This window comes from Camelus dromedarius, chromosome 2, assembly GCF_036321535.1.
Source record: "Camelus dromedarius isolate mCamDro1 chromosome 2, mCamDro1.pat, whole genome shotgun sequence".
Taxonomy (NCBI): Eukaryota; Metazoa; Chordata; class Mammalia; order Artiodactyla; family Camelidae; genus Camelus; species Camelus dromedarius.
In genome coordinates, this window is record NC_087437.1 from 111,093,632 (window position 1) to 111,119,554 (window position 25,923).

General features: G+C 33.2%; 1 protein-coding gene across 2 annotated transcripts in view; it reads right to left on the reverse strand.

Annotated features, from left to right (window-relative positions):
• SCAF4 (SR-related CTD associated factor 4) overlaps positions 1-25,923 on the reverse strand; it is a 52,959-nt gene that overhangs the window by 19,916 nt on the left and 7,120 nt on the right. For both annotated transcript variants that reach the window (XM_031458753.2, XM_031458757.2), the window contains exons 2-12: positions 14,967-15,050; positions 14,025-14,069; positions 11,836-11,997; positions 10,599-10,734; positions 10,146-10,285; positions 9,356-9,532; positions 4,927-5,162; positions 4,447-4,555; positions 2,380-2,544; positions 1,761-1,846; positions 894-1,084 (exon numbers count right to left, since the gene is read on the reverse strand). In XM_031458753.2, the coding sequence (XP_031314613.1) occupies positions 894-1,084; positions 1,761-1,846; positions 2,380-2,544; positions 4,447-4,555; positions 4,927-5,162; positions 9,356-9,532; positions 10,146-10,285; positions 10,599-10,734; positions 11,836-11,997; positions 14,025-14,069; positions 14,967-15,050 (1,531 nt within the window). The remainder of the gene's footprint in view (positions 1-893; positions 1,085-1,760; positions 1,847-2,379; positions 2,545-4,446; positions 4,556-4,926; positions 5,163-9,355; positions 9,533-10,145; positions 10,286-10,598; positions 10,735-11,835; positions 11,998-14,024; positions 14,070-14,966; positions 15,051-25,923) is intronic.

A 25,923-nucleotide genomic window follows, 5' to 3' on the forward strand; every position in this document is an offset into this window, starting at 1 on the left:
ATAAAAATATACATATTTGATAATGAGCAGCACTGTACTTTACAGAAAATATGCATGAGTCACATTATGATTCCATCAAGTTTAAGTAGAAAAGCCCACATACATTTTAAAAATTCTAGTAAACTGTGGTAGTACTTCCAGAAATGGAACCAGGATAGTGAAAGGTACACCTTTGAGATGGGAAAAAAATGGCTTTTATAGACATCTGAAGATTTCATCTATGTAAACCAGGGTCAGGGAAGCAGTATCTTGCTCAGAATCACCCTTGGCAAGTGAAAGGAAGAGCTAAAATTTGATTCCAACTCTCTTGATCACCAACCAATTCGGTGTTTGGTTCACTGTATGTAGCTGTCCCTATCTAACCATCACATGTATATGATTTTTCTCTTATGTTGTGTCCTAGCTGATAAGCCTTAGAGTCAGAAGTTTTATATATGCTTCAGTCATATTATAAATTAAAATTTCACTAATTTTGTTTAATAAGATGTGCCTGGCCCATCTTACTAAACATATTCTAAATACATGATGAAATTCAGGAGATAATGCAAGTTAATACATTCTCTAAACTGTGCATCTTTATAAAAATTAGAGGGCATTAGTTATTCTTGAGGAAAATAAAGACCAAACCACCTTTCTACTCTGTGTAGTACAGGGAAGCTAGTTAATGGCTTCATATTTCATACATTCAATCAAAGACAACCTATTACTCATTACCGTTGGTTTGATTCACTCACTGCTTTACAACTGGCTTAACGTACAGAAGCAAATCCAAGGGTATATGCCAAAGTACAAACAAAACACGATAAAGCAGTATTTTGCTAACAGTTATAAAACACTTTACACCCATCCCATGAAAAATAACGTAGGAAGGTTGAATGTAAGTGTTCATTTACCACTAGCAGTTTCTGATTTGATTTGAGGAAGGCCTTTTTGTCGGCGTTCTCTTTCTTTTTCTCGATCTCGTCTTTCTTGGGATCGAGATCGAGGAGAATGTCGGCGTCTATCTCTGGATCGAGATCGAGAACGTCGATGACGAGACCTTCGAGATCTAGAACCAGATCGAGATCGTCTCCTTTTTGGTGACCTAATATTTTCACAAGGAGAGAGAATGGATAACACGTGGAGAGAAAAAGAAATTGTAAGCATGTGTTTGTTAACGTAAAAAAGAAAAAACACAACTAGGTAATTTAATGTTTGGATATGTAAGAATCTGACAGTAGGGAATTCATTTTAAAGATTTTTAATACGTTCAAAATTAGAAAGCATGCATATATTACAAACAAGATAAATAAGGCTGCTAACTTTGCATCTCTCATTTTTCAAAATTTGTACTATACTAAATGACATCTTTGTAGTGCAGAAGCTTAATGTTATTGAGATATATTGTGACTACTATTCTCTATCTGCTCAGTAAAACCTTTTCTGTAGTAATTTTAAAAACATAATCTGGTAATAGTATTACTTATTATATTTCCATTTTTTGGTTGGTAAATTGGTAATGAAACTTGGAATATATAAATATTATAATTCCATGTAACACCGTAAGCAGGCATTAGAGCAGCTCAAAAGGGAATAAATGTGGGTTAAAGATGACTGACTTAGTTTTTTTTTATTAATACTTCTCCTGCCCCCACTTCACACATACATACAAATATACCAAGTGTTAGTTTATTAACTTTGCACATCTAAAAATAATCCAACTTGATTTTAAATTCTACATCTCCTAAGACATACAGATTTGGAATAACATTTTAAATTACCTGGATGCTGATCTAGATCTTGATTTTCTGTTATCAGGTATGTGCCGCTTCACTTCTTGAATACAAGGCTGCTCTACTTCCATTTCCTTTAAAAACAAAACCAAAAGCCATCATTAAACTGGAAAGTAGAAATTATAAATAAAGGCAAGAGGACAACATCTAAAAAATGCTAAATTACAAATCCCTTGCTCTGAAGCAGTTTTCTTTGGGACTTACCTAAGATCGTATTACTAGTTTAACAATGACCAGTCACAAGTGGGAAAAGTCTTTGTCTTATATGGTTTACAAGATTAGAAGAAATACTTGTCTACTGCTAGAAATTATTTCATGTCAGTTACATACTGTTACAATAAACCATCACCTAAATAAATTAGTGAATTAGGCCCTGGTTAAGCTTTCCATACTCCATCTCAATCCTCAGAGAACCCAATGGAAACTGGTAGTATTAATTCATCCACTTTCCGAATGAAAATCTAGGTCACAGAGAGGGTTAATATGTACCTAAGGTAACAGTGTTTCCTCATATTCAAAACTGAAGATAACAAGCCAACAAGCAGGTATCTGCTAGAAGTCAAGGGAACCAAAAAGATAATCAACAATCTTGAGAATGAAGTTTTACCTGATGTGTCTTTTGTGTAAGTGGTTCATTTTGTGTCTGAAAGGAAGTTTGGAAAGGCTGCTGCACAGGTGGAGTTGGAGGAATCACGGACTGAGCCATGGGAGGAAATGGAGGTGTAGGAAGAAGGCCAAATCCTGGCATCTGTCCATTAGGAGGAAGTGGAACCTTTGGTTTTCAAAAAATTGTATGAACAGATTTTAAGTAATAGCTACCAAAAATAATACGAAAAAATCTTAGTTACTTTATATATAACTAAAATATCTTCAATAAATTTTGACCAACGAAAAACTATGACATGCAACAACAATTAACATTTCTACAGGTACAATCTTTATCCAAAGAACTGTTACATATCTAACCACACAGGTTAAAAATCCTGTAACTCAGTTTATAATTGTGAATACACAAATTTGGTTTTATAATTTAAAAACATAACTTCATTTATGCAAGGAAGCAATGAGACAGACTAAAGAAGCTCAGAGGTACTCTACTGCAAACTCTCTACAACTTTAAAGGCAATCAAGCTTTTGAACAGGAAGAGTGGCTAGAAGCATTGACTTCTGGGATGATTTTTAAAAAAAATCTACTCCAAGGGGGAGTTTCAACCAATATGCCTACTTCTAAGGTTTCAAATATCACAGTAACTAGAGTAAGCCACAATCTAACATATTTCTACAGGTGTCATTTCAATACCAATAGAATTAAAAGCATAAATATGTAATTACAATATCACAAAAAAAGCACTCTTTCTAAATTATTTATAAACTTTAAGTAATTGTTAAACATTTGGAAATAAACTCATAGGTTTTCTTCATATTTTAAACAGGCTCATAAAATATCTTTCAAATGTCATTTATCAACAAGTCATTAAAATCACAGCATCAATTTCATATGACCAAATGCAGGCACACCTCAGAGATATTGTGGGTTCAGTTCCAGACCACTAAAATAAAGTGAATATCAGAATAATTTTTTGGTTTTCTAGTACATACAGAAGTTATGTTTACATTATACTGCAGTCTATTAAGTGTGCAATAACATTAAGTCTAAAAAAAAGTATATACTTTAATTTAAAAATACTTTATTGCTAAAAAATGCTAACAATCATCTGACAATGCATGGTTGCTACAAACCTTCAATTTGTTTAAAAAAAAAAAGAAAAAGAAAAAAGAAAACCCCAAAGAATCCGTGAAGCACATTAAAACAAGGAAAGTTTATAGTAGGGACTGAACATGATACAGATAAGAAAATGAATATATTCTAAAGAGATTTCTTAGAACACTTTCTAAACTAAGTCTATAAAGTAGTATTTCCCAAGGCTGGTTGTAAAACAGAATCACTACACAATTAGAAACAAATAAACAAACAAAAAAACCCCACAACAGATTCTTTAGAGTGACTATAGCACTAGAGGCGCCAAATTTGTATTTTTTTAAAACATCCTTCCCCTGCCCCCATAATTTAGATGCACAGTCAAGTTTAGGAAACTCTGAATTAGAGAATTTATTTTATTTTATTTATTTTAAAAAATAAACCCAATTTAAATAAATAAAAAAAATTTATTTTAAAAAATAAACCCAATGAACAAAGCTCTACTAACTTCCTGTAATCCTCTAAGTACACCATGCTCCTTTTACTGCAGATTTCAAACTATATTCCTGAATGCTGTGAGCTTGAAAGCCCTCTAAAGCACTGAATCACACAATATAATGAAAGAAGAGAGATAAGCAGAGAAGAAAAAGAAAGGAAGGAAGGGAGGAAATAAGAAAAGAGCTATATAACTAAACAAGCCAGTTCCCTGAAATAGAACCAAAATCTCTCTCTAAACTATTTTAATAAAAATACCTAGTATTAAATTATTAGCATGCAATATTTATTAGCATCCTTGTTTTAATTAAAGCAAAAGGCAACTCAAATCAGTTATGTGCTCAACAGCTTTTATTGCAGCTCTAGTACTATTTAGCCACTCACACCAGCTAGCAATAGTGACCTAAGAAGTCCAATCCATATGCTCTAATGAATAAATCTTCAGTTACTAAAACTTAGCTGTAAGAAAAATGTCCCTACCTGATGATGCGCTGGCTCCTGCTGTATTGGCATCATTCGAGGTTGAAACTGATCCATGTTTTGATGCTGGGTATATGCCGGCTGCTGCATGCCATCTCCAGGAAATCCACTAAAAAATGAGTAATCTTTTTACCCATTCAAAAACACATGCCTCTTAGCCACATGTATATTACAGAAACTTAAAAGAATGCTGCTCAGGAGTCATTAATTATCAGCATTTGACTGAATCACACATTTGTCTATATTAATTTACACATTCAGCATTATTCCTAACATAAAAGCCATTTTTCTACTGTAAATCTGATAGGACCCTCTCCATTTAGAAGAAAACCTGTAATATCACAATAAAAAAATTTTCTTTAAAAGACTGTATGAAAAATGATTATTTTTTTTTGAAAAATGATTATGTTATTGTTACCTGCATCATGCCTTACAATGATTACTAAATCCGTATCTGCTGAGAAATCAAAAGAAACTCACAAGGGGGCCTGTGGAGGAGAAGCCGCAGCCGGGGCAGCAGAAGGCACGGCAGCAGCAGGAGCTGGGGGTGCGGCAGCAGCAGGAGGTGCCGTGGCGGCACTGGCAGCAGTAGCAGTGGCGGCGGCAGCAGCAGCGGCAGCGGCGGCGGCGGCGGCGGCGGCGGCAGCAGCATCTTCTTTCTTTGATTCCTCCACAGCTTCTGGCTCATCATCGTAATCAAATCTATCAAGTAGCTTCTGAAATAGGCATGTCAATATTCCATTTTAAAATTTAGACTATGCTTCACTGCACAAAAATCTTTACACAAACAACAGATATTCACCATCATGCATAACCCCACCATGCTTTCAAGTATAATCTCGTTTTCCCTTATGTCTCTTAGGACCTTGGTTCATAGACAATTTTTATACAAATGTCATTTTGAAAAGACATAATTATTTACATTCTGCTTTTCTTCCCCAATTCTAAGTAGTGTTCTCTTTTTGAGTATTTTCTACATGATTTTATAGCTAATTTAGTGACAGATTTTTACTAGACTAAAAACTTCTGGAACTTTGCACATGTGAAAATGGGTATACATTTTCAGTCAGCTTTGTAAAATGTACAAAAAGAAAGACCATCTCATCTAATCATTTTAAATGCCTACAGAAAAATGTCCATATGCTGCTTGCTCAAGAATATACTAGTAATACGACAAAGAAGAAAGAGAATGGCACAGACAGGGCCACACAGTCTACCTGATTACTTGCTTCTTTCTTAAAACTTCGCAGCTCACCTTAGATTACCAGAAACGCTCATTTAAAAAAAAAAAATCAAGAAAGCCAATCAGGGCACTTCACAAAATCACATCAAGAAGAGCCACTCAAAAATATTATCACATTTATTTAGAAAGGTAGGAAGGAAGGAAAGTAATACACCTAATTCCATAGGAACACCCACTGCGTGTTTTGGTAGGTTACATACAATACTTCATCATCACAAGAAGCATACAATGTAGATATAATTTCTTCTTTTTACAGACAAGGAAACTAAGGCTCAGGAATTAAGAACCAAAAACCAAGACCATACAGTTAATAAATGATAGAATCAGGATGTAGACAATGGTCTTTACTACTTCAAAGCCCTGTCTCTGGTGTCAAACAAGCAGTCATCTCTCTCAAGCTGTACCCTTCCTGCTCATGGATTTCCAACCTCAGATTCCTGTATTTCTATTGTTCTGTGATAGTTCTGCCTAGAAATTCTGATTCTACTCTATTGAACAGATTTCTAAATTAGGACAAGAAGTCCCCTTCTTGGACAACATTTGTCTTTCTTCCTTTCTTTGTAATTCTAGGCCATGTGATTAAAAGTTCTTATAACTGAGCAATCTAATATGGCTGAGGCATCCTGCTGCTTTACGCACATTAGCTTACTTAACCCTCATGGCAATAAGAAAATATAGGTATTTTTTAAAATTTATTTTAAAATTTTTTACTGAAGTACAGTTATGACGTGTCAATTTCTGGTGTACAGCACAATGTCCCAGTCATGCATATACATACATATATTCGTTTTCATTTTCTTTTAATTAGAAGTTATTGTAAGATACTAAACATAGTTCCCTGTGCTACACAGAAGAAACTTTTTTATTTTATTACACTGGTATACAGTGAGTATTTAAGTAACCCAACATTAAGAAAGAGTCAATAACAGGAGCCAAAATTAAAACTCGAGTCTAAACTGCCTACAGAAAACTCAAACCCTATGATCTTCGCAGTTTATCACATACAGGTGTGTTAAAATTTGAGATTTATAACTATTGCTTTGGAAAAAGATTTGAAGCAATTAAAAAATTAAACTTTTATATCCAAAAAGGCATTTCTGTTGCTTTTTTAGGAAACTGAAGATCTATGAAGCAGCTGAAACAGACAAAATGTTCCCAGTCAAGCTGTTTGACTAGCTTAAAATAGGCCTTTTTTTGTCAAAAGCAAAGAATTCCTTCTTCTAAACTTTATATAACTAAAAAACACTGATTAACCCACTTAAGGTAAAACACTAGAGAATTACAATTCAAGTTAATAACAAAGTAAGAATGCCAGTAGCACTGCTATTACTCAACATCTTTTTCCTGGAAGTCCTAGCCACCAGTATAATAAGAAAAGAAAAAGAAATGCCTATGTTGATGTTGAGAGGAAAATTCAAGTTTAGTAGCCTAGAAAATCTGAGAGAACCAATTAGAAAACAGCATTTAATACCAAGACCATTTACAAGATAAAATAAAAATTAAGTTTTCATCTATGGCATCACTAACTAAATAGAAGTGTTATAAAAAATTAAACATGGAAAATGAATAAATACCTAAGAATGGATAAATGGAACAAAAAATGTATACAACTTACATTAAAAACCTAATAAATGGAGATTCTGCAACAGAGACTATCAGTACTTCTTAAATTAACATATAAATCCATAAATTCTAAAATTTCTTAAAGTTCATCTGCAAAAGTATATTATGATGGTTAATCGTATGTAACTTGGCTACATTATGGTGCCCAGTGGTTTGGTTGAATATTAATCTAGATGTTGCTGTGAAAGGTATTTTAAAAATGTGATTAAACATTTAAATCAGTAGATTTTGAATAAATATTCTCCATAATATGGGTATGCCTCATCCAATCAGTCGAAGGCCTTAAGACCAAGAATTTAGGTTTCCTGGAGAAGGAATTCTCAAGATGGCAATATGGAAACCTTGCCATGCAGAATTCAGACTGAAGACTGCAACATTAAGTCTTATCTGAATTTCCAGCCTGCCATTCTGACATACAAATTTCAAATTTGCCAGCCTGGACAACTGCGTGAGCATGAGCGTGAGAGTGTGCGTGTGTAACTGCTTCCGTTTCTCTGGAGAACCCTAATACATATGCTCAAGAATAGCCAAAGAAAGTCTGAAAGAGAATAAGGGCAGAAACACATCTGGAAATAAAATACAAGTTGCAAGTATTTAAATTGTTATGATGCAGAAATAAGCAAATATATTAGTGGGACAGAATAGTGTCTAGAGATAGACACAGAAACAAACGAGAATTAAGTGTATGACAAAAATTGTGAGGGAGAATCAGCAGTTTCCAAAATATGAAGATATTCTAAAATATGGTTCTGGATGGATGGACTGAGAGACAAACATAAAAAACAAAAATATAAAACTACTAGGAGAACTACAGAATTTTTAATACCAGTGGGAAGAGTTTTCCTAATTATAACACAAAACAGAAGACTAATAAACAAAACCACAATACGTAACAATTTATGTTCACATATGCTTGAAAACAGGTCTGAAAAGAAGAAACAAATCTGTTCAAAGCAGAGTGGAACTGATTCCCTTTTTACTTTGGAACTTTCTGTATTACTTGCTTTTTTTTCCCTATAATAAACATGTATTCCTTTCTACTTAAAAATTTCATTCAACCTTTTTTTAACCAATATTCATTCATAAATCACTACAATATAACCAGTATTTGTTTATATATGGATTCTTAACATGGACTACCAGCAATAAAGTCATTGTATCTTGTAATTATAAATATAAATATAAATGCTAGAAAGAATCAAAATTCTAGAGATTAAACTGAAAGATATATCATTCCAGGATCTTCAAACTTTTATTGTTTTTTGCAGCGAAATCTGTAGAATGAAATGAAATTTTGTATGGCCATAAATCCAATACATAGACAAGATAAAAGTGGAGTTGTCTGGGTTAACATCTCAACAGGAAGCTCTGAGCTGTGTATATTCAGCACATCTATATCCTCAGTGGCAGCTCCTTCAACATATATAAGACCCAAGAGAACAGTTGGAAGACACTGAACCAATCCAAACCCTCATATAGATATAATTAACGTTTTTAACAGCAAAAAAACAGAAAGCAACTTCAATGTCTATCAATAGGGGGAATGGCTAAATTGTGATGTGCCCATGGAATGAAATACTCCTAAATGATCACTCAGTAAAAATGTGTATCTACATCTATTAACCTCAACAACAACAAAGAGACAAGATTAAGATCAAAACACGCAAGTCAGAAACAGTGTTTATATATACTAAAGACATACATATATTTTTAATATGTATATGTATGTACACACATATATAAAATGAAAGAAAAAGTATATAACCCCAGGAAATTAATTCTGAAAAGATATACATCAAAATGTTATCTTCAAGTATGTTAATGGTGAATGTTCTCCTGTTTCCGTTACACTGTAAATTTTGCAACAAGTATATATTACATTTATAACCAGAAATAATAATCCATGTTTTGATATAAGGGGGAAAATCCCTCAAACCACAACGCAACGAAATGACAATCCAGAGAAGCTAGAGAAGGGAGAACCTTCCACATTCCGACCTGAGTGATATAGACAATAGAGTGGGATATGTGAGAGAAGCGTACCTTGTCAAATGCAGTTTTTTGCTCAGGTGGGGGGAAAGCAGCTTTTTGTTCAGGTGGTTGTGTAGGAGCTGTCTTTAATTGAGCTGTGATAGCCTGAACCTGAGCCATCACAGCATTGTCAATGGCGGGAGACTGTGGTTTTGGAGGCTGCTGAAAAGTCTGAAGGATCTGCTGAAGCTTAAAGAATGGGAAAACTGATAAACCACATAACAAAGTATAACCATAGTATCAAAAGTTAATTTACTAAAGAAAATCTTACAGGTGGCTCAAAATAGCATAGGCACAGAGTACACTGGGAAAAAGAATCCACTTTTTGGTAATGGTTACATTTGTTGTGAATGTCAGGGAACAATGTCACTTAAGGTTAAAAATGTATGCCAACAACCCCAACAGTAGAAAATGATGGTCAAAGAGAAAAGAAAATACACCAAATTGTGAACAAGGTAAATATATACTCTAGAAAAGTGTAAAAAACTATCTCCAATTCAAATAATTTTGAAATCAACTGGAAATTCTGGAACTGCGAGTAGCCATACCAGCCATTTGGCAGTTCTTAAGTTCTCTCCAAAGGGGTACTGCTATTTCTCAGTGTGCTGTTACCCTGTTTCTCACCCTTTCCCACAGTTTTCCTATTAGCCCTATGCATTTACCTTCCTGGTGAAGGCTTTTCTAGTTGAAAAGTAGAAATATTTCCTCCCTAAAATGTGCTTGATAATTAGGAATGAAAAATAAGAACTGACAACAGTATCTTAAATAAACAATTTAATGTTTCTTCGGATAAGTGGTTTACCTGTTGACCTTGAGTTGTCTGAAACAGTTGGGCCACAGCAGCAAAAGCATCAGAGCTGGGCAACTGTGGTACAGTTGGTACAGAGTTTGTAGTGGCCTGTGGAAGTTCAGAAGCAACCTTGACTGGAGGTGGAGGTGAACCTAAAAAAGAAAAGGTCATTAAGGCCTAAGAAAACTTTAACCTATAAATTTTTTTTAAACTCCATTAAGTTTCTATACAAAACACTCCATTCAGTTAAACACATAGTAAAAATATAGATTATAGTATTACAGTTTATACTAGCATTGAAAACTTTTATTAGAAATAAGAACTATGGAAAGAAAACCATACATTCCAAGATGTAAACTCAAGTTTCCTTCTTATGGAAAAAGTCCATCACCATAAATAGACTCCAAATATTTCATGCACAAAAAATTATATCATTTCTAAGTTTACAGATACACTTGGCCATACCTTCATTATTAGTAACATTTTCTGCTATTGGGGCTGCATTACTGGTTCCTGCTGCCATGTCCAAAAGAGGCTGAATAATTTCAATTTTGAATACCCCATTTTTTTGCCAAAGGTTCAGCACACGAACTATTTTACTCTGTTATGTGTGAGAAAACATGAATATACAATAAATATTTGCTTAAATAATTTATTATACTTCTTACAAAGAGAAAAAAAATACTCTAAGCTAGTATCTTCAAATTAGATCTGTTTCATAAAAAGAATTAAATCATCTGAATTACAACCTGATTAAACTCCTCTAATTGACCTTTCTTCAGTAGTATAATTTGGTCTAAGAAACAGGAGGGAAAAAAAAAAGGAATATAATCTAGATAAAAAGAAATTTACTATAATAATGCATTTGAAGTTTTCATTATATTCATAGTTACAAAGAAACAAAAATAGTTATCCGAGAGAACTGAAGTAAAAAAATTTTCAGGATGACCGTAACAGTTAAAAATATTAAGAAACTGGCCAGCAAGTGTTATGTAAGTTGTTTTGTGGACCAGTAAATATGAAGGCAATCCAGAGAAAATGTGCTATTCATGGGTATAATTCTTATCTCCTACTTAAGGAAATCACCTTTTTCTCTTGTATACTTTCCCAAGAAGAGCATTCCTCCAAGAGTATAAATACAGAATCCATAATACTCAAAATTTATGCGCCGTTTATTGTAAGTCTCTAGCCTTCACTGAGTTTACCTTACCGGTGTATTTCTTCCACATACTGGAGTCTAGTTTTCATGTCTATAATTTTTTTAAAAATATTTTTATAGTACATTGTAAAGCCAGCTATATATGAGAGGAATTAGATACTATAGTCTGATTGCTAATGAAAACCATTTACACTCTAGCATCTCTATATACTGGGGAAAGCCATCAATTCTTAGTCCCTTCTGGAATAAGCAACAATCTGAGGTGAGCACTGCCTTCCTCTACTGCAGAATTTCTTTACCACTCAACACAAGAAATCTTTCCAACAACATCTTCTTTAAAGCAAGATGGTGCTCCTTTTAAATTTTAACAATACAACATTCCTGAAGGACTTCACAAAAAAAATGGATAAATACGAGATGACTACTACAGAAAAAACTGGGTTTTGTTTCAAGTTCACAGAGATCGCTACATAATTATCTTTCTAGTACCAAATATCTAGTATACATTTAAACAGACTTAAATAATAAAATTATAAACTATACCTTATCTTCAGATGGACAAAGATATAAATATTGGAATGTGGCAGTTATGTTTTTAGAGAATCTTGGCCCAAAAACATCTTTATCAGTTCCAAACTGATGACGAGACTGTCGCACAATTGAGTCGATTACATACAATCCCGGAACCTTGTACTCTGGTTTACACTACAAAGATAAAGATGTAAAGTCAATACAAGAAAAGCAAATCACAATCTGATACCCATTAACCTCACTTTTATGAAACTCTATATATCCAACATTTATTTTTATTTAGAAACTACCCGAATGTTTAGTTCTCTTATTGGCTAGTTTGTCAAATTTCCTACAAGTCTGTAGAGAACTGCCATTCTCTTGAAACTTCAGATCCCCAATATTTTACTTTTCTCTGATCCCTCTATCTCCGCACACACAACTCCACAGAATCAACATTACTTTACCAATCCCAAAGCCACTTCCATACAAATCCACTTATTATAATAAGTCTCTATTCCAATTCATCCTGCTCAAAAATATAATTTTAACCTTTTAAAATTATCAAAAAGATAATTTTAACAACATATTAATTTTAATTCTATTACAGTACCAGAGAAACAAAAAAGGAGAGGCCATTGTTGGCCTACCAAATTGGCAAGATAGAAAGAACAGAGAAAAAGACACCCACATACATCTCTGGTGGTACAATCTTTATGAAAGATGATTTAGCAATAAAAGCAAAGCCTTATTTGATTCAACAAGTCTACATCTAGAAATTTATTCCAAGGAAAACAATTAAGATGTCTCTAATTTTCCCCATAAAGCTAGCCCCTGAAGTGAAATGCCCAGCAGTAAGGAACTGGTTGAGTAGATAATGAAAACATATCCATCAACAGAAGTGTATAAAGATAGGGTGTGCGTATATGTATATATATATATACACAACAAAATTCTACTCAACCGTGAAACAGAATAGAATTTTGCCATTTGCAGAAACATGGATGGACTTGGAAGGCATTATGCTAAGTGAAATAAGACAGAGAAAGACAAATACTCTATGATATCACTTACATGTGAAATCTAAAAAATACAACAAATGTGAATGAAACAAAAAAGTAGACTCAGATATAGAGAACAAACTAGTGGTTATCAGTAAGGAAAGGGAACGGAGAGGGGCAATACAGGGATGAGGAAAAAGGTTATTATCGGATTACATGAATTCATGTGTGTGAAACTTTTGAAAATTACAAAGCATTATAGATTTTTTTTAAACCACTACAGAATTTAAGAATCTTTCATTCAATAAAAAAAGGAGAAAAAATAAATTGTGAAAACAATCACGATGAAATACTTCACAGATGTTTATGATAAATTCAGTGGGAAAGCAGATTATCAATCAGTATGTCTTCATTTTTCCTTTTATAAATGTACATGTACATACTAAAACCTGAGTAGATCCAAATGAAATAAAGACATTCATAGTATCTGGGGTGATGGCATATAGGTAATTTAAATTTTTTTCTATTTTATTTATTTGTACTTGGATTTGCTACTATAAAAACCTCTACTGACTATCCTTTTTTGGTCTGTTGGAGCTCTAACTCCTATCTCTCAGCCAGTATTAAAAGGCCATGGGCCAGAGACATTTCCACACACAACTTTTTTTTTTTTTTTGGAGTCCATACACATTTATCAGTGTGTACTACATGACACAATTCCAGGTTGGGGAAGCAGACAAAGATGTCTAAATCTCTGCTCTCGGTCCTCTACTGAGACAGACGTGCTAATCACACAGTTGTAAAGCAATATATAATTGTGGAAGTGAAAAATGGTTCAATTATGATGGGAGCAGGGAAAAGTTGGAAAACTTTACAGTGATTTCATTTCAAGTACTCCAAGATGAGTTAAATGTCAACAGAGTAGACACAGCAAAGGGGAGAGGAGACCTATCAGGCTCAAGGAAGAGAGTCTTGTCAGCAGACAAGAAATTCTGTTGTTGAATGGCTATCTCACAGTAATTGTTCAATCAACAGTACTGCTATAAATTTTTGTTCTGTTAAAGAAAAAACCCCCCAAAATCTCTAATGATTAAAACGAACTCCTAGTGACAACTTTTTTGTAGAGTGGCTTTAGAAGCAAGCATCCAAATTACAAATTACAAAGTAAATCACAATTACTGATCATAACTAAAATGAAGTAGTAATGAAATGGATAGTTACCTTTTTGATGAACTTTTCTACTATTTGAACTACATGCTTATAAAGCTGAAAAGAATTAAAAGAAAATCATTATCCAGTTTACATTATTTCTACATTTCCTGTAATCAGAAAATACTCAAAACCTTGAAATTTGCAGAATCAGATTAATTCCCCACTGAATGACAATGAGAAATAATTCATACTCAACACACAGTCAACAACTTAAGAAATCTTAACAAATCAGGAAAAAACTAACTGAAACAGAAAACTATAAAAAAAAATCCCCCGAAACAGCAGGCCCTTTTCTTAGACTTTTAATCAGTAAATCTCATAAAGCAATTTATCAGAGAACTTTATGACAGGAATAAGATCAATGGAATTGGGACTAAATAATGCAGTTTTTAAAGTGACTCAATTATTTAGGAGTGATCTTGGGTAAGACATTTAATTTCATGAAGCCTGAGGGTTTTTTAAAATAAAAATGAAGCTAATATGCTGACGATTTGTAAGAATTGAATGGAAAAAAAAACCCTGCCATTCTACTTTCTACTTCAGTGAGTTCAACTTTTTTAGCACCCCACACACATAAAAGATAATCAAAAGGTAATTACGTGAAGTGATGGATGTATTAATTAGCTTGATTGAGGTGATCATTCCACAATGTACACGTGTATCAAATCATATTTTATTAAATTATATGACTAAATTTATTTGTCAATTATACTTCTTATAGCTAAAAAATATAAATGGGAAATACTAACAACAAAAAACTCAATAAGGTTTTAAAACAATATGTTACAATGCAAATGCACCATACTGTACTATTATGTATCTTCAGTAAAACCTGGTTAGTGCTCTTTGATTCAGGCCTGAACTAATTCACAAGATGAAGCCACATTTAATAAAAACATTTCAAAATTTCAAAAACACTTTTCAAATTAAATATATTTATTTTACTCTTACCTTAATAGCTTTAATAGCAGCTTTCGTGATGAGAATCATCTTGGCTCGAGAGATGGGAGGCTTCATATCCATAAGTGAAAAGAGCTTAAAAAGCAAAAAACAAACAAAAAAAAATTTAACTAAAAGTAAAATTAGCGGTTAATCCTTCAGTTCTACAAATATATTTATAATACACTAACTAAAAAAATGATAAATTTTTGGAAAGTTTAACAATTTGTGTAGTAAAGAAAAGCCAAGAGTGTTCCTACATACCAGCACCATCACTTTGAAAATATAATGGGAAAAGATTGTTAAAAGCAGCAAAATGGGGGGGGGGGGGGAGGAGGTAAAAGGTAAGAAATCTTTAAAATCTGTAACAGAAAAAAATTACAAAACTTTACTGAAGAACTCAAAAATGATCTGAATGGAAACAAACATACCATGGTCCTGGGCAAAAGTGGCAACAGTGTGACTCAGTATTTAATATTTCAATCCAAGCCTCACTGAGATTTTAAAGAACTTCAAATAATTCTAAGCTTCATTTGGAGAAGCACAGGTATTAAATCAGGCAAGAAATTTAACATGCAATTATAAAGCTTGAATTCACAATTTCTTGATTTAGTCAGGAATAAAAATGACACCATATTTAACAAATCTCACCACAGTAAATCCAATAATCAGATGCTCCCATGAGACTTAACCACACATGCATAATAATAATCCTTCCCCCTAAATTTTAAATCCAACCAAAACATGAGAGCTCACAGAGTTAAAAAGATAAAATTCTGACATTACTAAGCTTGTATCTAATTTCTTAAAAATTCTTAATTTTGTTTTGTTTTAATCATAGGCACATATACACACACTTCTAAAAATATATTTTGAAATAAATTTCAAGGCTTCCTGAGCACTTTCAATCATACCAACACTCATATTACATGAATCATATTTCCATTTCTTTCCAATTAATGCTGATATTTCAAATATGGAATCCCTAAGACATAGATCACCTTTACTAAGAGGTGAGCCTAAAGAATTAAAGTCTTTTTTTCCATGTAAATAGCCCTACCTGGGAACATATCTTAAATTCTCTAGCAACAGAGAATTTTCACAGCTTTTCAGAACTACAGACACAATGGGACTATAGGTAATGGTAACTGTAAGTTTAGAAAAAGTATGCAATGCCAGATATAATCAACATATGAACTAGTTATGTACTCTGTTTAAGTGGATAAAGGTAGAATTTTCCTATAAATAATACCAAGATACAGAAAACAAGAGAAACACAAAGATATTAGCATAGGAATTCATTTTTTAAAAAGGGATTATCTAGGGCGCAGGGTATATAGCTCAGTGGTAGAGTGCTTAGCATGCACAGGGTCCTGGGTTTAATCCCCAGTACCTCTATTAAAATAAATAAGTAATAGATAAACCTAATTATCTCCCCTTCTCAAAAAAAATTTAAACGGATTATATAAATAAATATGGTCATGATTCTTTAATTTACCAACATAATAAAAATTCTCCTTGAGAATAAATGCTCAGAAATTGAAAAACTATTAGAGAGGAGATAGTAATCTTTGAAATTATACAAACCAATGAGAAACTAAGAAAATTTAAAATATTTCAACTTCAATACAAATTAAAAAAAAAATCAACACTGCATGAAATATACAGCACACATTTTATGAAAGGGTTTATTCTGCCCACTTCTCAGTTATAACAGTTATTAAGATGGCTGTTTATTACTGTTGTTCTATTTCCTTCTCTGGACCTAAAAGCAGAGAAAGGAGATGCAAAAAGGTTTATACATGATCTTAAGAATGAGCAACAGTAAGACTACTTCTCTGGCCATTAAAACATTAGAGAATCGTGTTTTAATGAAGCCTAAGCCAGAGCTAATATTCACTTAATGTCCCAAATAGCACTTCTTGATTATCTCAGCAGTAATGAACTTGCTGTATTAAACAACAACAACAACAACAACAACAACAACAACAACAACAAAGTCAACTGAGCAACATCAGACAGACCAATGCAACTTCTGATGAAACACTCCAGTCTATATTTAAATCATAATCTACTTAAAAAATTAAAATAAAGACTATACCATATAGCAGTATAACCATCATTCAAGAAATAGACCAGCAAGAAAGCCTTCAACTGATCACCTAAGAGACAGAGGAAGGGTGTTTATTCTATTAAAGAAAGTACAACTTCGGAAAAGAGAAGAAAACCTATACTGAGCACTTATGAATACGGAAGAATTAAGTTTGCTGGTGCATTACTTTAATCATACTAATAAATAACAGATTGTTACACCTCTTTTGAGATGATACTCAAAAGGGTTATATCTGTTTTGGATGATGCTCAGGGATAGGTCTGGACTAGAATTTGTTGATTTTAAATTAGCTCACAATCCTTAACAGCATACTCATCTCCTTATACAATGCTGATTACTGACTAAACACATGCAGAGACCATTAACTATGACAGAGAATACAGACAAAATATCAAGCAGGCATCTGTGTCTGTCTGTATTTATATTGTACTGATTCAGGGATAATGATGAGACATACTGAATTTAATTTGGGATGCCTACTGAAAATCCAGGCAGAGATTTCAGCAGACAGTGGACTATGGATCTGTGTCTGGGCTAGAAACTGAAAGGTCACAGGATCACAGCCATGAGGATGAGTAAGAAGAGAACCAAGAATATATAATTAACTAGGGCATACTAGAAACTTCAGCGTGGTACAGAGAAAGGGGATGGACAAATGAACATGAGGATAAATGCTGGAAATTAAAGGTATCTGAAAGGGTCAAATGCTACTGCTAGTTTTTGTATATGGCATGATATACTAGTCATCTGCAACAGGACAAGCGCTCCATAAACGTCACTAGCTGCAGTATTCTGCGCTACTCCAGCTCTGTATTCACAATTAATGTAATCTGTCAATGAAAACAAACGTGTCAAAGCAGCCGGAGAAACCATGCAATTCTCTTACTGAAAATAATAGCAGCAGTAGGCCTCAAAAGGTACAAAACCTTCTTAGAAAGTCTTAGTAAGAAAAACATACTTGCCAGCAGCAGACCTGAGTTTGTCTTTTTGCTGTCACTTTAGAAAGTCTAAATACGAACACTATTCTGCTGGATGCCTCATACACAAAGTATTCTAAAAATTATGAAGAATTGCTCATCATGATCCCTTACATCAATAAAGAACAGCTTCAAGACAACATAAGGAATGAGCATATCTGGCCCGTGACACCTGTAGAATTCATAGTGTTTGGTAGTTAGTCAAAGTAACATGATACTCTGCTATTTACTAACAGTATAAACTTTGATGTTTAGTTCACGTTTTCTAAATTTCAAGGAGTTTTCAAATCTGTGAAAGAGGATTAATCGTACTCACTTCGCCTCATAAGGTTATTAGGAATGTATATAAATCTCTTAGCCTGGTACGTGATAACATACAAATGGCTCAGAGGTATATAATGCCCTGGGAATTCTGACACACATACCACCCCCCCGAGTTTTTAATTATTTGTGCCAGCTTACCATAATTATCTTTTTTGTATTACATTTATTATTCAAGTGCTGCATGTACAGAAATCTTCTCTGTATTGAAAACACAGTAGTATCAAAGAGTTTTAAAGCTATATAGCACCTTAGTATCAAAACCAGTATTCTACTAAATTCGGAACTGCTTTCACAATATATCTGCCAGATTCCATGCAGTCACACAGGCTTAGTAACTCACAACTAATCAGCTCCACTGGTTACCAGCAGTCTTCTCTGTACTGACCCCCAATCTCCCTTCTGATAACCTTCCCTCTCCTATTCCAGTTCTGCCTCTGGAGCACATAACAATAGTGATCTTTCTCATGTGATAAAATATTTATAATATTTAAAGATAACTAAGCATGTTTCCCTCTCTCTTCAATATTAGAATATTAGCCAAATGATATGGTTTCTAGATCTGACTATCCTGGCTAAAACCTTTTAAGTATGATATCTCAAAATAAACAGGGTCCAGATGTGCTCCTGTGGAAATCTAGTGGATTGTCTTTTGCATCAGTTTCCTATTTCTGCAGGAACACATTACCACAAACTCAGTAGCTTAAAACAACACTTTTGGAGGTTAGAATCTCACTAGTATGAAATCAAAGTGTTGGTAGGACTGCCTTCCTTCTGGGTGCTCTAAGTCAAAAATCTATTTCTTGCCTTTCCCAGCTTCTACAGGGTGCCTAAATTCCTTTGGCTCATGGCTGCCTCTTCCATCTTCAAAGCTGGCAGCACAGCATCTTTTTCCTAACCTCTGCTTAAACTGTCATATCACTTCCTCTCCTGCCTCTCTCATATAAGGACCCTGCAGGTTATATTGGGTTCATCTGGATAATTTAGGATAATTAACCCAAATCAAGACCCTTAACTTAATAACACGTTCTAGGATTCAGACGATGGACATGGGTGGGTGGGAGATCATTCATTATTTAAAAAAAATAGTGCTTAATTCATTATTAACTCACATTTATAATCAACTGAGACCCGCACTGGAATCTCTATCAAAACTAGATCTTTATGTTGACTTTACATTTGTTTCTGACAGTCTTTTCAATCTGCGTAGGTAGTCTGGAAATCATTTTCTGCTATTTGAGGTAGCAGCTACTCCAGTCAGCTTGTAAATTTCATAAACCTACTTTATATGGCTTCCTCCAATACAATGGTTTTCTTAAAAATTAAAAAAAACAGGACCCACTTGTAGGATGACCTTATCTGCTATTTCTTGAGCCCTACCAGTCGGCTAACAATCACTTAACAATACTCTCATCCTGTCTACAGTTTTCTAATTTATTCATGACGAAATCATGGTAAATATCTTTCTGAAATACTTGGTTTAGAGTCCTCACTAGAGGAAGTACACTTCACAGAAGAAAAAAGTTTAATCTGATCTGTTATTAATTATTAGTGAATCTCTTCTGGCTTCTAGTGACTAGAAATCTTTCGACAGAATCTCTTTCAATGGGATACTTATTATCCCCCACCTTTTCCCCTTAAACTTAAACTTTTAAGTATTTGCTTTCTTTAAATTTATTTCATAATGAATTAAATTGATCACATCCAGTATTCCTTCCTTTGCTATTATGATGCCCAAAATGACAAATTTTATCTTAAGTGCCTGTTAAAAATTGTAAAGTTTAATATAAAGAAAAAAATATGGATGCTTCCAAAAGGAAATACACTCACAGTGACAGGCTGGTACTCAAATCTCTGTTCTGACAGACTCAGATACAAAATTGTTTAATTCTACAAGCTTTCCTCCTCTTTCATTCATTTGATTCAACAAATCTGATACACTGGCTTCAAACAAATCAAGAGTTAAAGCCAACGTAACTTAAATGTTTATTGGTAACATATACTTTATAAGAATACATGTTAAGTTTAATAATAATTAGAAAAAAACTTTTAAAATTATTTTCTCTGCAAAGATGCTTTGTCCATCTAATTATATAGACTGAGGACAGCTCCATAAAATGCTTACTGCTAGAACAATTAGATAAGGGATAGTTTACAGTCCCTTTTTACCTGACATTCCGTTTTACACCTCTACATATACTTTACATAAGGTTTGTTTCAACTAATTTCTTAATACTGGGCATTTAATATGTTATATTAATACGTTAATAAGTTACTGAAAAGATCTGGTAACCACATATAAAATTTTCAAACACAAGTGGAGGGGAAAAAAAGACTGAAACACTCTAAAATGTTAATGGTATTAGGTGGGATATTTTCTTTGTTTTTTAATTTAAATTTACCTAATTTGCATTGATTTTAAAACGAAAAAAATAAAATTCATGGATTAAAAATGGAAAACTTTGTGTCTGAGACACAAAAATGCATTTCTCCAACTTGATTTTAAATATAATAAATAAGTAGAATCGTTATTATCAGACACAATTTGTCCATGGAGTAAATCTTGTCTTTGAAGTTAATAGTTACGTTTAAATCAATGGCTTGTAAATCTTTAATACACCTTTTCAAAATTACTACAACAAAATTTTAAAAATATAAAATTTTGCCCTTTAAAATCTTTATAACTGAAGCCTTTGTGCATATAAAATCCAAATCTTAAGAAATTACAGTCTTAAATATATTTTTTGACATCTGTGCATTAAAGAAAGCATCCCTTTAACTACTGATATATAATTTACTCCCATGTTAATTCTGTTAACTTTCCAGAGAGTCAAATCCTTTGAAACCCAAATGTTTAAACAATTTTCCACTTGCTTAGAGGAATTTATAGAGACAAGACAGACCTGGCATTAATACAAAATATCCCTAAGACAGGAGTTTTTAAAATTTTCATACCTACTTCTTCCTACATTTCTTTACCTTACTACATTTTCCCACAAATGTGCCAACTTTCCTCCTAGTTCTAGAAAATGCTTTACAAAACACTTAAGTGCAAATATGAACTGTTACTATTATGGATGAAATTACTTTCAAATTAACTACTTATGTTTCTATGTGCATTAAGAAAATTAAGAAAACAGAATATAATAATACAGCAAACAGTAGTTTAAACGTCATCTGCATTATTTCACACTTTTTATTTATGTCACCAGCCCCTAGTTCTGTTACCATTTGCTGCCAGCAGAACTACTTTTCTAATTTCTGACGACTCACTCTATAAAGTATGCCCTAATTTATTCTTCACCTAAGACTAACTCCCTTACAATTTCCAGAGGTCTATCCTTCACTCAAAACTTTTCACTTTAGAAGCCAGGCTGCCTCTCTCATCAGGGCTTTTAAATCCTTCAGTTCCACTTATTACAACAGGTCATTTTCTATTCCTCACCTCCCTTTTGGTTAACAACTACAATCAACCTTCAATTCTTTCGTTTTCCCTTGCTCAAGAAATAGGGCAGGATGTGATTTTAGGAAATGCCAAATATTTTATCCATGCCATTGCTCTACTTTACTAGCATAGGACACAGGTTTCAGAAATGCTTTTATTATGTCTCATTTAAGTAAACTTTGTGTCTGCCCAAAGTTGGCCATAAAAAATTTTCATGAATTAAATAGTTCCTCCTAGACTTTAACTGAAGAAATAAAAACTGGTTCCAGGATATAAAATCATTTGATTAGAAGAAAAAAAATTATCCCATACATTGTGTATTTTATCTATATCTATTTTTCTCCCCACAAAGTTGTAATGACTAGATCTATACACAAGCATGGGATTAAAATGGAAAATGTCAACATTTATAAAGTCTCTAATCAATTTTAAAATTTTAAGTGTGAATATTAATTAGCAAATGAAATATAAATGCCTATAAAAGCGTATCTTAAGTTTTAAACACTGATTGCATCTATTCTACTACTAGGGATGAGTCACAAACTTACCAAACTTTATTATTCTTAAACTGTGGCAAATTCATTCCCAAGTACACATTATAGTGCACCTGCCACCATGCTTCAAATATACAAAAGTTGTTTAGGGAGCACTCTCCCTTCATAAGCAGTATAGTAGACAAAGACTGGCTGCTCACAAAACTTCATTACAGCCACATGGGGGTGTGGACTGGGCTTAGGCAGCCTCTGACAGTACTCAGCCAAATCTCAGAACTGCCATTTCTACACCGTGTGACCTTGGACAAATGACAACACCCCTCCAGTTTATGTAAAGACATATATAAAACACCTAACCCTTAACCTGGTATCTGGTTAGTATTTAATGAGCAAATGCAGGATTCCTTTCCTGTCCTTCCCTTGAACTGTCTCCCCTGGATTACTTCTTAAAATAGCATGTAAAAACTAAAGATATCCTTTGAACAAACTTAGGATTCAGGATCAACAAAATAATTTACAGAGCCACTCAGCAGCTAATAGATATTGTTTCCAAACTGACAGAAAAATCAGATCAAGCAACAAAACAATAAAATTGGTGTTAAAACCAGACTTTTTTGCCTTTTTCTTTAAACAGCTTTGAGCTGTAATTCCTATACCATAAAACTCACTCATTTAAAGTGTACAGTTTAGTGGTTTTTACTATATTCATATAGTTATACAACCATAAACACTAATTTTAGAAAATTTTCATCACATCTCAAAGAAATTCCATATCCATTAGCAGTCACTTCCCATTCCTTCCCCATCCCTCAACTAATAATCTACTTTCTATCTCTATGGATGTGCCTATTTTGGGTATTTCATATATCCAAAACCCACCTCTAACTTATAAAATATGCTCTTAGATTTATTAAACAATGGTTAAGGTCTTTATGGATTTGAACGTATCTCCAATTGAACTCCAAACTTGGCTGTTCTTTCCAAAGTGATTTATCATTTAGCGTCTCTCTCTTAATTAAGGTGAACTAGGTAATATATGACCATAAAAATTTAAAGAGTATTTTACCATTTCCTAAAGGCTTAAAAGCCATATTACCAAAAATTTCCATATTATAGGTTTCCTTTAAGCAGGGCATTATAATTCGACATCAGCTAAAACTAAGCTCTGACAAAAGGAGAAAATAAAGTGGAACAGTCATGATAATGTACATAAAGATATAACGGAGATATTGCAGAGGGAGATTTACAGATTATGGGGTTGCTTAACCATTGCTCTTCAACGTAATAACACACCTAGAGTGGGGCAATGGAAGTCCACCCAGCGGAAAGCAAAAAGTGGGTCTCTAAAAACTCTACATACAATAATAAAACTGAGAATTCTTTTATCATCAAACACCATCAATTCTAAGTATCAGGGATAAAACATTCCTTCCCCTAAAATATTTTGTTGACCAAGATTCTTAAGTTTTAAACTACTGCTGTGGTTATTGATGAGTTTTAATATATAAGCATCAAATCTGTATATTTTTATCATGTATCTTTTAATAAGCAATCTATTCTAAGTGGAAATTCATTAGAAAACCCTCCAGTTATGTGGTCAATGTGCAAAACATGCAAATTCACTACACCTGTTCATTTGGAGAATCACTACAAAGAGGTTCAGGATAGCCTGCACCCTCCTCAGGCTCAGTTTATGTCTCCAATTCTGTGGTTCTCACACACACACACACACACACATTTTTAAACAGTGCACTTAAAGTATGATAGCTGTGTGCAATTCTTCTTTCCTGACATATCTTTTTTCTGGTATAAATATTTACAAACAGCCAGAATCAGCCTTTAACAAAGGAACACGAAGCTTGAAGATCCATGAACAAAAATTACGGAGATTGCCATTACTGTTCAACAAAATATAAGGAAGTGAACATTTACACATAATTTCAAAAATGTTTATCAAATATAATAGAAACCTATATTGAAATTTCGAGTGAAAACACTTTAGTGAAATTTTTTTTGTCCCAGAGGACATTTGAAAGTCACTAGAATCAATCCTGAAAAGACATGGATAGCATTGTGATTTCTAGAATTTACTGTGAAGTGAACTTTTTCTAAATTTCTGCCGAAGTAACCTTATGTTTAAGACTTTCCAACTATCTGTATATCTGCTGCTTTATGTACAACTTTTTGTAATTAGAATTAATGAGAAGTGTTTTTCAATCAATTATGGGGGAAGATAAGATTGTTAAATCTGACCATAACTGTCTACTGAACTCAAATACGTGAAAATCAACTGTGACAGTCATTGACAAATATGCAGAAGTTAAGGCTTAAAAAGAAACCAGAATATTACTATTCATTATTGTGACAGACCAGTACATAGATAAGATTTTCTACTTTTATTTTAAAAAGTATTTATGAAATTTAAATATATTAACCAACTTCTACTCTCTGTTGTAATATTTATGTGTAAATGGTATAAAGTTCAAATTTCTTTCTTGGTCAATTTCATGATTATTTCTGAAAATAATTTTGTTGTAGAATAAGGAGTGTGTTTAAAAAAGGAAAGAAACCGTTCTGTTCTGGGTGTCGAATATGCTAGGTACACTACTGCTCTATGGTCTCTTCCAACTGACCCACATGGATTTATACCAAAAATCACAAATTATCCAAACAGAAATTATCACTTTCAAGAGGTACTCGGATGGCCTTTCACCTTTCACTGAGCTCTGCTACTTTTCTTCCTCTAAGCCTTGGCTTCTAATTCTTAACTCCACTCTAGAGTTACACTGAATTTCTTGCTGAATTCACTGCTAACCTGTACAATACTTCATTTGTATTCAAAGTTTCTAAGTATTTAATCTATGACTTCACAAGCACCAATAAAGAGCTAACTATAAAGCAATGAAATGTAATCATTAAACCATGCAAATACTGAAAAGAATGAAGGTGACAGGAGCATAATAAATTATAATATTGCTTGGAAAATCTAGTTCTCAAAAAAAAATCATGACAATACATTGTTAATTACACTTAATATTAACACAGAAAGGTAGACGTGTCTCTTCTAGATTAAGTTCCTCAACAGATCTTGATAAAGCCTGATTAATACAAATTTAACAATTACCAACTCTACCAAAACTTCAACTGTTAATAGGTAAGCTTATTCTATACACTACCTGATAACACAGTACACGTGTTTTTAGCTTATCATTAAAGTTGTATGCTGTTGCTCTGAGGTATGCTTAAAAAAAAAAGATTCGGCATATTATTTCAAAAAATGTTATCAATAACACTAGAGGTTCATCATTTATGTAACAACCTTTTCCCTATCATGTTATCAAGGGACCTTTTAAATGTTCTGAATATGTACAGACATGCATAGAAAAGTTACTTGATATACAACTCAATATTAAAAAAACAAACATCCCAATCAAAAAATGGCAGAAACCTAAATAGACATTTTTCCAAAGACATACAGATGTCTAACAGGCACATGAAAAGATGCTCAACAACACTAATTATTAGAGAAATGCAAATCAAAACTACAATGAGATATTACCTCACACTGGTCAGAATGGCTATCATCAACAAGTCTACAAATAATAAATGCTGGAAAGAA